The sequence below is a fragment of the Vanellus vanellus genome, assembly GCF_965231255.1.
Source record: "Vanellus vanellus genome assembly, chromosome: 2".
NCBI classification, from domain to species: domain Eukaryota; kingdom Metazoa; phylum Chordata; class Aves; order Charadriiformes; family Charadriidae; genus Vanellus; species Vanellus vanellus.
Genome location: NC_138906.1, coordinates 36,425,906 through 36,439,899, shown reverse-complemented (window position 1 = coordinate 36,439,899; position 13,994 = coordinate 36,425,906). Strand labels below are relative to the sequence as shown.

At 41.9% G+C, this 13,994-nt stretch overlaps 1 protein-coding gene across 1 annotated transcript; it reads right to left on the bottom strand.

Annotated features, from left to right (window-relative positions):
* Window positions 1-9,668: 9,668 nt before the first annotated feature.
* IL6 (interleukin 6) lies at window positions 9,669-13,046 on the bottom strand (the record flags this gene model as incomplete). The annotated part of the gene is made up of 4 exons (XM_082479272.1): window positions 9,669-9,860; window positions 12,157-12,303; window positions 12,556-12,669; window positions 12,795-13,046. The coding sequence occupies 4 exons, from the start codon at window positions 13,044-13,046 to the stop codon at window positions 9,669-9,671; spliced, it is 705 nt and encodes a 234-aa protein (XP_082335398.1).
* Between the last annotated feature and the right edge of the window lie 948 nt (window positions 13,047-13,994).

Genomic DNA, 13,994 nt, shown 5'->3' with positions numbered 1-13,994 from the left:
AGAATTGGAAAGAAAAAAAAAATAAAATGGGAAACATTTATAAGAGCTAATGCAAATCAGCATGTTCCTTGAAATTCTATTAATTGTGGTAATTAAATCAAATGTCATGAAATAGTGGAATAGCTAATGATAATAGACTGCTGACAGGGGAGTAGAGCAAGGACCAAATGCAGAACAGTCGTGACCCTATATCCTGTTGCTAGTGCAGCTTTTCTAGTGCCTTTTTTCTAATGGTAACTTGAGATTAATGTAACCACTTATATGTCTTAAATTATGAAAGTAGTCTTAAATTATGAAAGGAGTTCAAATACTGGTCCTTTTTCTTCACTGATCCTAATTACAATAGTAATGAAATAATCTGTTGCTACTTGATAGTGGCTTTAATCATGATCAGGAACATTTTGCTTCTGTTGAATTTGGTGGAATAACTCAAGATATTCAGTACTGAGGGATACAGTATTCAGAGTGAAATAACTCAGATTTCTCAAAATCAGATTTTTGCATTTCACAAGGATATACAGTGCAGCAGTGGGTGGACCTAAACACCTGCAGAAGTGTATTTCATGTGCTCTGTTCTGTGTCAGACACTTGGGGATGTGGTTTGTGGGTCTTAACCACTGCATGGTTGCTCTGGCTGCTTTCCAAGAATAATAGTATTTGGTAAGAGGTAGAGAAATAGGGAAGCATTCTTGTCTCTTCCGTTAAAAGTTTTACATAAGCATAGATATATCAAGCACGGGATGGATTCTGTGGCCTCACCATCCTGAACATTTCCCTTAAAATTTGTCATAGTTCAGTTTTTTCTCAAAGACTTGAAATTATTGGATAACATTGCTTATGCACTTCTTTTAAAATTTGCTATCCAATGTGCTTTAAGTGAAATTTTTGATGAGTCACAACTATTGTGGAAATAAGTGAAATTATTGTTCTCTTTTAAGGAAAATCAAGTATAGTTCAGGAAAGTCATTAGCATAGCCTCTTTGGGGTTTCACATTGAGGAAAAAGTGGCTTTCATAGTACATTCAAATCATGTGAAATTCAATGCCAATATGTACATTCAACGCTAATATGTACAATGTATGTCATTTGTACAAACACAAATGTACAAATGTGTTTCATTCAGTATAGCCCTCTCTCTGTAACTGACAGGTGAGTGAAAGTCCTTAAATAAACACTCCTTTTTTCCCTGTAAAACAGAATAGTAATCATAAATCTTGGTAATTAATTGTAAGGTAGCAAAAAACGGAATTGGAGAACTATTTTTTTTCAGGCTTAAATATGAGGGAATCTTTGCTTGCAATGTCTTGAAATTACTTTGCAGCTATTGTAATTTTCACAAAATTCAGATGTGCTTATAAGAGCAGACCAGTGTTCTGTGAAGTTAAACATTAAACAGATTCCTATGAAGAGCAGCCTTCATTCCTTAAAATAACTTCAGGAAATATGCTAGTTTTATCAAGACTTCTTTTTTTTTTTTGTTTGTTTGGTTTTTTTTCTGGTGGTGCTAGGGAGAAGAGGACAGTTCTCTGGAGTAAAGTGGAGGGACTCTTATGTTTGTCAGGGCTGTGGGTTAGGGACTTGAAGTTCAGTGTTACTTGTTCCAGATGTTTTAATCTCATAATTTTTGCTTTTCCATCTTTCTCCCAGTAAAACCTGAGAAAGTTTTATTTTCCTGTCAAATGGGAGATGCTTAACAGCAAATGTGAGCTCCCCTGCTTGACTGTATTGATCTCTGTCAAGTGAATTGGTGGCTTCTGCAGCCAAATATGGATTCTTTCCTGTAGTGGGGTTTGTGGTGCAGCCCTGCGAGACCACGTATGAACTCTGTGTTGGAATAAAGTCGATGAGTGTAGTTTACTGAAAATCGAGCTGTGGCTTCCACAGCTGAGCTCAAGGCTACAGTCTGAGATGTGCGAAATAAAATCATTGATGCCTTCCTGTGTGCTGTGAAGATTGTACTAACTTTGAGGTGTCTTCATCTCATCTTACCTGGAGATAGAAATTGTTTGGCTGTGCGCCTTGTGACTGCAAAGTGGAGCTGGAGTGTGCTTGTGGTTGCCTTAGTGTGGGGAAATACCCCAGGTGGGAGACTGTCCCTTCTGCCCGTTGTGCCTGGTGACAAACAGTTGCGCAAGGGGCCAAGGGGACCGTTTTCTCCTGGACCACTCGTAGGAAGATCAGAGGCTGCCGTGCTCACTATGCTGTGTTCCCAAAAATGAAGGCATCTTGAAGATTTTAAGGGAAGAAGAATTCCCCGTTCTGCATCTCAAGTGACCTGTAGTCCCATGCCCGTGATCCTTTCACATCAGGAAGACAATGTTTCTCCTTGTCAGAAGGTGTTGGTCTTCCTCTCGGGCACTTCCTGTGAGAGTGACAATAGCAGCAATGGCTTTTCTTCGGTCTCCAAGGAGTGTGTCTGAGAACAAGAGATTGAAATAATGGGCTGTTTCTCCTCTGCCAGACTGTGTGTGAAATACTGGCAAAGTGTCAGGAGGTTATGAAGGGCAAGGAGCAATATGGCATCCTGTCTTCTGAATATCTTGTTCACTGGTGCACAAGAGCTGGTGGTGGTTTTACCATTCAGGAACAGTTTCTGTATTTTCTGTCATTTCTATATTTTCTTAAATCTGCCTCTTCCATCATTGTATTTGGCTGGAGTCAGAAGATCAGTTACGACCTGGTATTATCTGGTAATCGTGGAGGGCAGTAACTCATCAGGCCTCAGTTGTGAGAGCCCATTTAGTAAGGCATCTCCTGCAAGCTTGGCTCTGAGGAACTGCCCTTGGGGGCGGGCATAGCAAACAGTGCAAAGGGGGACAAAGACATTGGGCTAAGAGGGGGGCAGAAAGGGTTCTGAAAAGGCAACAAAGACAAGAAGGTCAGTCAGAAGAAGAATAAAGAGCAGGAAAAATGGACAAGGTTTTAAAGGTGAAAATTAAATAAGAAATGAGAAAAAGATGCATGCGTCAGAGAAGGAGGCGCAGAGCCCTGCAATACTTGGTGTATGATGCTGAAGGAGTTTTGTGAGTTTGGTGGTCTTGGTGTGTGGATGGGGAATCTCCTGGTAGCAGAGTGAAAAACCGGTTTGTTTAGTGTCATCACTAAACGAGGGAGGAAAAAAAAGATATCTGGCTTTCAGTATAAATTTGTTATTAATAAGTTAATCTACAAAGGAACCTACTAGTTTGCTCTAAAAACTCGTAAAGTCCTGGCCAGTTGTGAGGTAAAAATGAAGCTGATAAGAAATTTAGAACAAGTATCTAGTTCTGCTACAAATTCCTGGTGTAGATATGGCTAGTATAAAGTCACTGTACTGTATCTCATCACAGTTATAAAACAGAGGGTATGTGCTTTTTTTTCTTTAATTAAATAATCAGCAGAACTCACATTAACTTAAACCTATAGCTTTCAAACATTTAAACTCTGCAGACCGAAACAACATTCATAATTTTGTCACAGTGGGTCCCTGTGTAAGCAATGTATAAAACCCTTCCTTTGCTTCTTTGTACAAGCTGTCTTCCAAAATGGAAGTAGATGACAAAATGTTTCTTAAGATGTATTTTTATTGCATTGTGTTGTAAGTGAAACGGGGATCTAACACATTGGGTTTTATCAGGAAAAAATGCTAAGGCAAACTATATAACCTGGGTATTTTTGGAAATATTTCATTCTAGACTTGGAATTTAAGCTATGATGATACTCATGATATATTTGGAAATAAAAGCTCATTACATCTGTCTTCACCACAGGAGTAGAGACCACATCCTGGTTAAATGTCATATGACTAATTTAATTTTTACAAGTGACTGCTTAATTGCAATTTCTAAATACTTTTCCATGATGGTATGCAATGCAATAGCTGTTTCTTGGTTAAGCTTGTGGGTTACATGCATTGTTTCATGGTTATGTTTATGTTAATTCAGGATTAGGGGATGTGTAAGAGAGAGAGGATGCTTATCTGCTAAGTGGAAAAGGATATTTACTCTCTGTTTATTTCTTCTGATGAAGAGATCAATTCCAAGTTTCTATCAAAAATAAGAAGTTTGAAGAACTGCAAAGCAGGGAGCAGTTATTAGTTTAGGAAGTGGGATAAGCCCAGATTTCCAGTTATGCTCCAATTCTGTTTCTCAGGGTCCACTTCTTTCTCGTAAAGACCCCCCAAAGGGTGCAGTTTTTGACAGTGCAACCTGAAAGCAGTTGCTTTCCAGCCAGACTGGAAGATTGCCTGAACATCTGCCCTCATCCCAAATGGTCTCTCTTCTAAGAAATTCTGTTTTCTTTTATAGTCCCATCCCAGGTCACTAAGCTACATGATTAGGAGGGGTATAGGTCTTGCAATTTGAGGCACATCTTTGAACTTCATTGTGTTTGTTAACGCATGCTAATGTGGCATCCACAGGCATAGTCAAGATATGGTCCCTTTTCCCTTGACATCTCTTTCCAGAGTGTTAGAAGTGGAAGAGGAGCCAAAGACTATTGCTCTGCAGTAGTGATGGCATAGTAGCTGGTTTTTCTCTTTTGAGCTGAGGACAGGACTTTGAGCTTTCCCTAGGTAATTTTACTTCTCTGTGTGTGTGTAACAGCTCTGAGTGATTCAGGTAATAAAACCGTTACAAGAATTTGCTTATACATCATGTTGTCCCTATTTATATGGTACAGAATATAGAACTGTATTAATATCTAAGTTCAAAGGGATAAAGAGACAACCAATCATAAATACATTAGCTGTTATTGAAACCAGTCGAATTTTGCTCTCGGTACAGTTGAAATGGAATGAAATCTTGAAAATGTTGTGTTAGGTAAGCACTGTCTGGTAGAAATAAGTATGTCAGGGCAAATCAAATCTCAGTTTTCTGAATCTGAAGATTAATATTTAATTTTTTAAAAATAGATTTTCTCACGAAGGATTCAGTCGTCTTAGATTTTGGTCACCAAATAAAAATTCAGATTGCAAAATTTCTGTAGTGTGTTTTCTGATAGCAGCCAAAGTCAGTCTTGAAAGTAATACCGAGATTTGGCTAAATATGTTTAGATTACAGGAATTAGTTGATTTTGTTAAGAGTTCAGGGAGGAAATGGTATTTCAGTGTTGGAGCCTGCAGGGGTTGCATTTCTGGGGGTGCAGGGGTGGGGTTTGGTTTTCCTCTTATCAAGAAGACAGATGTCCTGGTTTGAGGTAAAACAGAACCAGTTTTCTGTTCAGTAACTTTACTTTTTAGCTAAGACTCTTCTCACTACTGAGATTAACAGCATATTGTGCAGACACTGTTTGCTCCCAGAGTGATAAGACCTATGTTTATAGCTGATGCCAAGGCATGGTATGCAGAGAGGCTCTTGCTCATGCTCATTGCTATAACACCCGAGGCCAGATAACTTTGTTACTTGCCCTCTTGGAGGGTTGGAAGTGGAAAAGCGTAGAGGCGTCGCACCTGTGGGGAGGAGCGGACAGGACAGGTGACCCAAAACTGACCAACAGGGTATTCCACCCCATCTGCCTCATGCTCAGTATAAAAGCTGAGGGATCAAGGGGCAGTGCTCTTTCTTCAATGGCTGATGTCTGAGGAGGACTCTGTCTGTTTGTCTGCCTTTGATCCTGATCCTAAATCCAGATCTGGAATCCAGTTCCCATCCATCACTGAGTCCAGTCTGGGACTTTCCCAGTGCCTGTCAGTGACATGATCATAATCCTGGGAGCTTGATCTGGTTTTGTATATATTTTTTTCCTCCTTTTAAAATTATTTTATTATTAATTTTTCATTAAAGTAGTTTAGGGTTTTTTTCTAAACTCATAAGTCTCTTTCTCTCTCCCCTCTTTCTCTCTTCAGCGAGAGGTGGGGGAGAGCATCTGTCATTCCACCTGAGTGGTCAGTCCGGCCCAAACCACAACACAGACAGTCACTGCAAGGGGTCAGAAATTGTTATCTGGTCACTCACCTGGAGAAGCAAGGGCTTACAGAAAGCTTCCCACCCAATATTACAAAGTTTACAATAATACATATATATTTGGCAGCATTTCTTGACCATTAGGATCTGAATGATAAATACTGTTGTATACTTACTTTTCCACCATTTTATCTTTTAAATTGAATGTGGAGAAGATTATTAGTCACAAATAACAGTGGCAAACTTAGGAGGAAGTTTCCCATTGAGCTAAGCCAGCCTAATGCCTCATTATTGCTGAAAAGTGATCCTGCTCCCCTTGCTTCACTGGTGGTGTAAATCTTCCGCCTCTTGTAGCATCAGCTCTGTCTTGCTAACCTCACTTGCTAATAAAATCTGTGAAGGTACTAGAGATGCAGACAGTCTCTTTCAAGTAGCTGTTGTTCTTTCTGCCAAATTCAGCATTTATGTCAGTACATGGGCTTACTGGGCAGGGGGTGGTACTGCGGTACTGCAGCCAGGGAAGCGGATCAGGCTGAAATGCTTCCTCCCCCCCCCCCTTTTTTTTTTTTTTTTTTTTTTTTAAGTTTCTTAGCCGTCTGATGAAAATGTGTGGTTAAACAGAAAAATGATACTTCAGAGACTGTCATTGCAAAAAAAAAAAAAAATTAAGTAGTGCATTACAGATTAGTATTAGATTGCATTCTGTCTTTTTTTTTCCTCTCGTGTCTAGCATTTTAGTGTCATGTCCACAGCGCCGAGGAATATTTTGTTTCTTAACAATGTCTCTTAACACCATGGGCTTTTTTCTTGCATACTGTAGAGTGTATGTGTGCTTTTTAACATAGCTTTACCCTCTTACTGCATTGGGAAAGCAAATTCAAGTTGAAGTGAGTTAGTAATCTTTTGAGCATTCCGAAATCTCTGTGTGAGGTTAACGAGTAGGGATGCAGTGGGAACATGGGGAAGGGCTAGCTGGGATCTGTAGGGAGAGGCTGGTCCTGTACAGCAGCAGCCAAAATGCTGCTTTGCTGTGGAGTTTCTTAGTTTTTATAAGCAATTATTAGCAGGTCTTTTTGGTTTGGGGGTATTTCTGCCTTGCTCAGTGAGTTAGCTGTCAGTTAGGAGGAGCAGTCTTCAACAGAAGCATTGAGGTATTTCATTGTTGCTAAAAGTAGCACAGTTATTTTTGAGGATTGATTTATAAGAGTTGGGAATGTTCATTTTTACTATTGTTCTGGGTTTTTATGTGTTTGCGCTGGTCTGCCAACTAAAACAAATGTCCATGTGTGTTTATTGATGGCTGTAAAATACTTTCTACGCAGCAAACTGGAAAAAGGATGATAAGTTGGTTTGAGAGGCCCTATAACATGCTCAACAGCGTTTAGTTCTCCTCTGACTTCCACGTGAATTCCCCACTGCAATTCTTCATGTGCCGCAAGCACCAATGAGTGTAGATTTCAGCAAGTGGTGCTTATCCTGGGTACAGTCCCTGACGTTGGCACAGTGACAGCAAGACGATGGCCAGCAAGGCAGCTGCTGCATTGAATTGCGGGTGGCTTTGGAGGAGGCACAGGTAGAATGATGGCAGCTCAGCAGCAGCATCAGTGGTACCTGTCACCCTAGGAAGGACTTGAAGTTGACTTCCCCACCCAGCAAGCGGTGATCTTTGCTCATCTTCTGCATCCTAAAATGTGGTAACATTTACATCTTTATTTGAATGGTGGAAAACCTGGGGTGGCCACCAGCTGAAGGGTGCTGGTGGAAAGTGTGGATGCTTGTCTATTAATTGTGCAAGATTTCAGTACCCTGTATCTTAGATGCTTCCTGGAATTCAAGGAGGAAATCAGTGTGAGTTTGTTTAGCTGCAGTGTACATAGTAACTAATGGTGATCTTGGGCAACCACCCAGTATTGGGAGAGGTGAGACCAGGACATGCCTTTCTTTTTTGTCTTTCTTTCTGTCTTTTGTTTTTTACCCCCTCTGTTCTCGCATAGTCAATACAGTCCTTAAAAGGTCCAGCGTGGGGTCTACATTTGGGTGTCATAGCTATTGGGGTCTCATAGCTATTATGGACATAATACAGGCCAGAATGGTCTCTAACCAAATGATCACTAAGAAAATCTCTGTGAAGGAAAGCTGTGACAAAGCCAAACCAGGCTCTCCTGTGTCTCCTAGAACACATGCCAGGATGGCTAAAGCAGGTTCTTCTATGTTGCGAGAAAAAAACATTCACCGCAGACATCTTGAAAGTGACCACTTTGAGGTCTCCTCTTTCCTTCTTGAGATGTTGCACAACTTGAGACGTTGGTTTTACCATATTGGGCAAAGCTGTGGTTTGGTTTGTTTTGAGCCTCTTAAGTTGCGGGCTCTGGGTGGACTGGTCACCGTTTTGGCATCCCCAGCAGTGGAATGTGTGTGTGTAGGATCAGATCGCTCAGAGGAAGAGGAGAATTTACTGACATCCTTATCCACATTCCAGGGCATGCCTTTCATCTCCTCATCTGCTCCACCATGCTTCATGAAAGAGAGGGCAATTGATGTTCCACCATTTGTAGGGACAAAGCTCAAGGAGCTCTGGCTGCTCGCATCATTTGTGTGTGCTGTGAATTCCTCTGAGTTTGGGTGTAGGAGGTACCTGCACAGCCATGATGAAGCAGATGATACAGCTGAGGAATGTTTCAGCAGTTTGGTACTCAGACTAAGGATGTGGGTTTGTTTTTTTTCTCTACAGTATATTCAAGAATTTGCATTCATGCTGTGTGGCCTGTCCGTGCTAGTGGAACATAAATGACAAAAGACGAATGCATTAGGTCATCAACAGTCATTGACATCTCCACAGCAATATGTTGATTTATGTTACCTAAGGAAAGAACCTAAGATTATTTTTTTTCCTGCTTCTTGGGGAAGTAGGGAGAGATGTTTAATCAAACTTGAAAAATTCCCTTGGATGACAGCAGTAAGTCTAATGGATGACAGTATTCATGTCAAACCTGTTAATTTGGTGTCTCGTGATTTTATTCGTTTAAAAGAGATTGCTTGACTTGTAAGCATCTACTTAAAACCAATTACAATTGTATGGAGTGTTGTTTATTAAATATAGGGGACTTGTTCATTTGTTTCTGAAGAGCAATGATGCTTTATCGTCTTCATTTGAATTGCCATGTTCAGTGCGTCTGGTTCATTTAGATCACATTTTAAGAATTATATGTTGATCAGATTGTCTGTATGTGTGTGTGTATGCGCTATGTACATAACTGACCGAATTATACAGATAAAATTTAAATTCTTGAAAGTGGTTATTTTGATAATTGCAGGTATTAGAAGTTGGATACATTAGAGTTCTATATTCTTATTTAAAGTTCAAACAGGTTATCCAGGTTTTGGTTTTTTTAATCGGCTTTTATTTATTCTAAAAATATAAATAAGTCATAAATACCATCTCTCATATTTTAAAAGCATAAGTTATACAACAGTTTTTCTGGCTTCTGAAAATACTTTTTTTGCTGTTGTTGAATACATATTAAATAAGTTGATGTTCTAAATAGTACCATTAGAAATGAAATAAAATAGGTCCTTTGTTTAAATTATTTCTAAATATCGAAAATATAAATACAAAACATTAGAAACTAATAAATATTTTAAATACAATAAATAGGTTCCTGGAAGGAAATCAGAATATATATAAATGCAAACCATTGTTACTATTTCTGGTTCTTAAAACAGAACAACACTGTCATCTGCCACATGACAGATTTGTAACAAAGGATTGTGCCTGAACTAAAACATTCAGGCACTGAAACTCCTGGTGTTTTTCAAATAGCGAACAGCCCTCACGGTTTTCTCCATAAATGAAGTAAAGTCTCGGAGGATGAGGTGGGTGGTGATCTTCTCTATCCAGGTCTTGTTGGACTTCAGCTTTGCGCGGAGGGACTCCTGGGTAGCTGAGTCGGGGATGATCACTTCATTGGGTTTTATCACCTGTGGAAAAGACAATATTGGGGTGCCCCGGTTAAAACATTGTAATTGAGCTTGCTGGGGAGCATCAGTTTGTATGTATAATATGTTCCAGACCAGCTGCGGATGATAGACCTCCCTGGGACCTGGGCCTCCCTACAGCCCCACTTCTGCAGTGGGGTTTGAGGGACCTTGGCACCTGCTATGATTACTGCGGAAGAATCAGAGAGTCTCATCTGATCTGTACCATTTGTTTGGGTCTGAATGCAACATCTGGCGTCGTGGTCCAACACACTGCGCTGAACAGGTCAATACACCTCTCCTGCTACCTGCCGACCGCGTGGTGACTTGTGAAGATGCTGATTTGTCCTAACCTGTACTGGGTGCTCCATTCTGAGTCATAAGTTAATTAGATGACATTGAAGTACTCTCACATTTTGTGGATTAAGAGTTTCTAAAGATGTCAAACTTGTTTAGCTGCTTAATTCTTACTTTCCAGGCATTTAGGCACGTGGGAGTCTTAAGTGTCACCAACTTTCACTGATGTGTGGGATGCTAGCTGCAGTATGAGTGAAAGGAGCTTTGTACCTAATGCTGACTGACAATGCTGGGCACCTGGTACCCAAATGTGTGTTAAGAATTTGTCCCATGAAGCAGGTAAATGACTTCTGAAAATGGGAGTTACCCAAATCATAGAGCTGTTTTAGATGATTTGGGATCTAGAAGTCTAACAATAAAGTATCTACTTCATCCTGGTTTTAGGATCTACCCTTTAATAAGAGACAATAGCACGTGCACCTCCTTCTGGAACATCTTTTTGGTGAAATTCAGTAAGAGGAATATTTTTTCTGTCCAGACTACTTGGAAGAGGATTCTGATCATGCACCCGATTACTGGTATATCCCAACTCCTTGTTGCACACTGTAAAAGTTTGTATCTGGATATCCAGACAGGTATCGTGCTGATTGATCTACCTGACCACAAGTGACAGATCCTGTCCTTGCTCTCCTTGCCTTAAATAGCAGATAGACTTATCTTGAAAAAAAAACCAAACAACAACAACAACAAAAAAACAAAACCAAACCTCAAACTTCCAACCTGGAGATCAAGACTCCTCTTTTTCTCAACATCTCTATAGTTTCCTTAAGTACAGGTTTTGCTTTTGACTATTGTATTTAATTCTGCCTGTTCTAGTTACCTCGATCTTTGTCACTTTCAAAAATGACTAGTCTCCCCCAGTTATGAAACAAACTTTCTACAAACTAATACATCAAGTTGGAAGCCAGCAATCGGTTGCTGTCTTATGACAGGACTATTCTTCTTAGCTAGTATGGTGTGGAAAAAAAGCAATTCAGCCCCCTTTCACTGAAAGAATGACGGACATAAATAAATGTGTCGGGAAAGGTATGGCAAACATACAATGGGCTTTTCAAGCACTGAAAAACACCTTGAAGGAAATAATGCCCTGAGATTTCTGCAGTCCTTACTCACCTGGGTGGTTCTTACTCAGGCAAATAGTTTCCCTGATGACGAAGTATTCATGTTAAGGGTTATTAACATGAGTAAGAACTGCAGGAATGAAGTGAATTTTTGAAGTGGGATCTTTCAAAGCTCTCCAAAACATAGGAAATGACTGTCAGATATAAATAACATTTAGTTTACTGAATCGAAAGAGAATTGTGTGTTTTTAAAGAAGGAAGATTATTTTTCATTATGATTGCCAGTAAAAAGTGCTTTTGAATAGGCAGCAACTTTTATTTAGTCGTTATTATGTTTTGAATTTAACTGCCTTGATTTTTAAGCTACTTGTATCTCAATATACCACACAGCTTGGCTTAAAAGTTTGTTTTGGAGAGTTTTAAAGATTAATAATATTGTAAACATGTATTTGCTTTTATTTATGTATTTTTTTTTAAAGTTATTTATTTCTACTTCTTGGGGGGTTGCAGCATTAGAAGGTTTGGACTGAACTGCAGTTCTGCAGTTAGGAACAAACTCACTGAGAAATCTTATTTCTATCAGCCAGGCAGCATTAGTATATTTGTTCATAAAACAATATGATGCGTTTAATTGTTGGTTTGGAAATTAGAAATAACAATGGAAAGTAAAAAGAAGAGTTGTTTCTTTAAGAAAGGAAAACAAAACCTTGTAAAACTTGCTAGTTAGTCATAAGGGTAAGTGAGCATAAGGAGCCATCACCTGTTTCCGCTAAGAGAAATGAAAGCGGGAAATGTTCAACTTCCCATAGCATCCTATTTCTCTGACTACACATCGGTGCTAAGCCATAACAATTATTGGAGTGAATTTAAAACCAACTCACCATCTGCCTTATGGTACGTGCCAGGTGCTCTGTACTGTAGCACAGCAATTCCACATTTTGCTTTTCACTAGTAAAAGTTTCTTGTACGTATTTAAGGTATGTCTGAAATGTGTAAAGCCCGCTGGAGATTTTCTTCAAGCATTTGTCCTGAAATGAGAAGAAGGTGAGAAGGTCACTTAGCGCTTAGAAATGCCTCGATCGCAATATTGCACACACAGCGCAGGTAAGCGGGTGATGCTTATACAGAGCGTGGAGGTCTGTGCCATCCCAAAGCCAGCTGGAGCTGGCGCAGATCTTTAGGTCCACTTCTGCAGTCTTTTGGAGCAGGCAAAAAAGTACAGCTGGGGCTTTTTGCCCCAGGTATATAGGATTAGACCAGAAAGGAGAGGAGTTCCTTGCCTCATCGAAGCCGGTGAGCAGACACCCATCTTCCTCTGTCACCTTGGGGAGGTTGAGGTTGTTCTGGACGAGCATCTCCATGCTGTTCTCACAGACGGTGAACTTCTCGCACATCTGGGGAGAGACACCAAGAGGTTTAATCGCACCTTTGCCCGTAGGGCAGCCCCCCCCCCCCCCGGGCCGAGTGTGAGCCAATGTACGACCCCCCACCCCCCCCCCCCGGGCCGCCCGCTACCCACCTCCTCCTGCAGCTGAGCCGCCCGGCTTCGCAGCAGCAGGGCCATCCGCTCGCAGTCGGGCAGCGCCGCCCGCCGCCCCGCCGCCTCCTCCAGCTCGGCCTCCCCCGAGGAGTCGGCGGCGGGCAGCGGGGCGGCGGCGGCCTGCGGCAGCAGCAGGAGGAGCAGCAGCAGCGGCGGCGGCAGGACGGCGGCGGCGCGGAGGGCGGGCGGGCGGCGGCGGTCACAGTCGCAGCAGCCCCCGGGAAACTTCATGGTGCGGCTCTTCGGCTGCGGCCCCGGCCCCTTGTCGTCGGTGAGGCTGGCGGGTTGAATGAGCTCCGGGCATCCCTGAACGTGTATTTATCGAGGGGGCTTCGAGATTATTCATGGCCCGGGAAAATCCGGCGTGAGAACACGGGGGTGTGTGCGCGGCGGAGAGCGCTGGGCTTGACACAGCGCTCGCCCCGTCCGAGCGCCGCGGGATTGTGAAACGGGGCCGGGGGGGGGGCCGGGGAGGAGGGAGGGGGGGCAGCTGAGAGCTGCCCCGGCGGCAGCATGAAGTCATCCTGCTCCCGCACCGTAACTCCTTGAGGGCCGGGCTACCTCCCCCGCCGACCGCTCACCTGGTCCCGTGGGACCGGGGTCGGGGTCGGGGCTGGAGCCGTCCGGTCCCGCTGCCGGCCGGCAGCCTCTGAGCCTGTCAGCTCCAGCCACACAGAAAGCCTCGGAAATCATACGTACATACCTGCCTATGTACATACATGCTTTATATGTTTCGTATACTTTCACCTATTATAATATTTTAATGTGCTTTAATGTTTTATGAATTTTGTATTAGAATCATAGAATCAGAATCAGTGAGGTTGGAAGGGACCTTTAAGATCATCAAGTCCAACCATTAACCTACCCTGATAAAAACACCACCACTTCTAAACCATGTCCCTAAGCACCTCATCTACCCTTTTCTTAAACACCTCCAGGGATGGTGAATCCACCACCTCTCTGGGCAGCTTATTCCAATGTTTAATAACCCCTTCAGTGAAAAAATGCTTCCTAATATCCAATCTAAACCTGCCCTGACATAACTTGAACCTGTTTCCTCTTGTCCTATCACTTGTCACCAGGGAGAAGAGGTCAGCTCCCATCTCTCTAAAACCTCCTTTCAGGTAGTTGTAGAGGGTGATAAGGTCTCCCCTCAGCCTCCTCTTCTCCAGGCTAAAC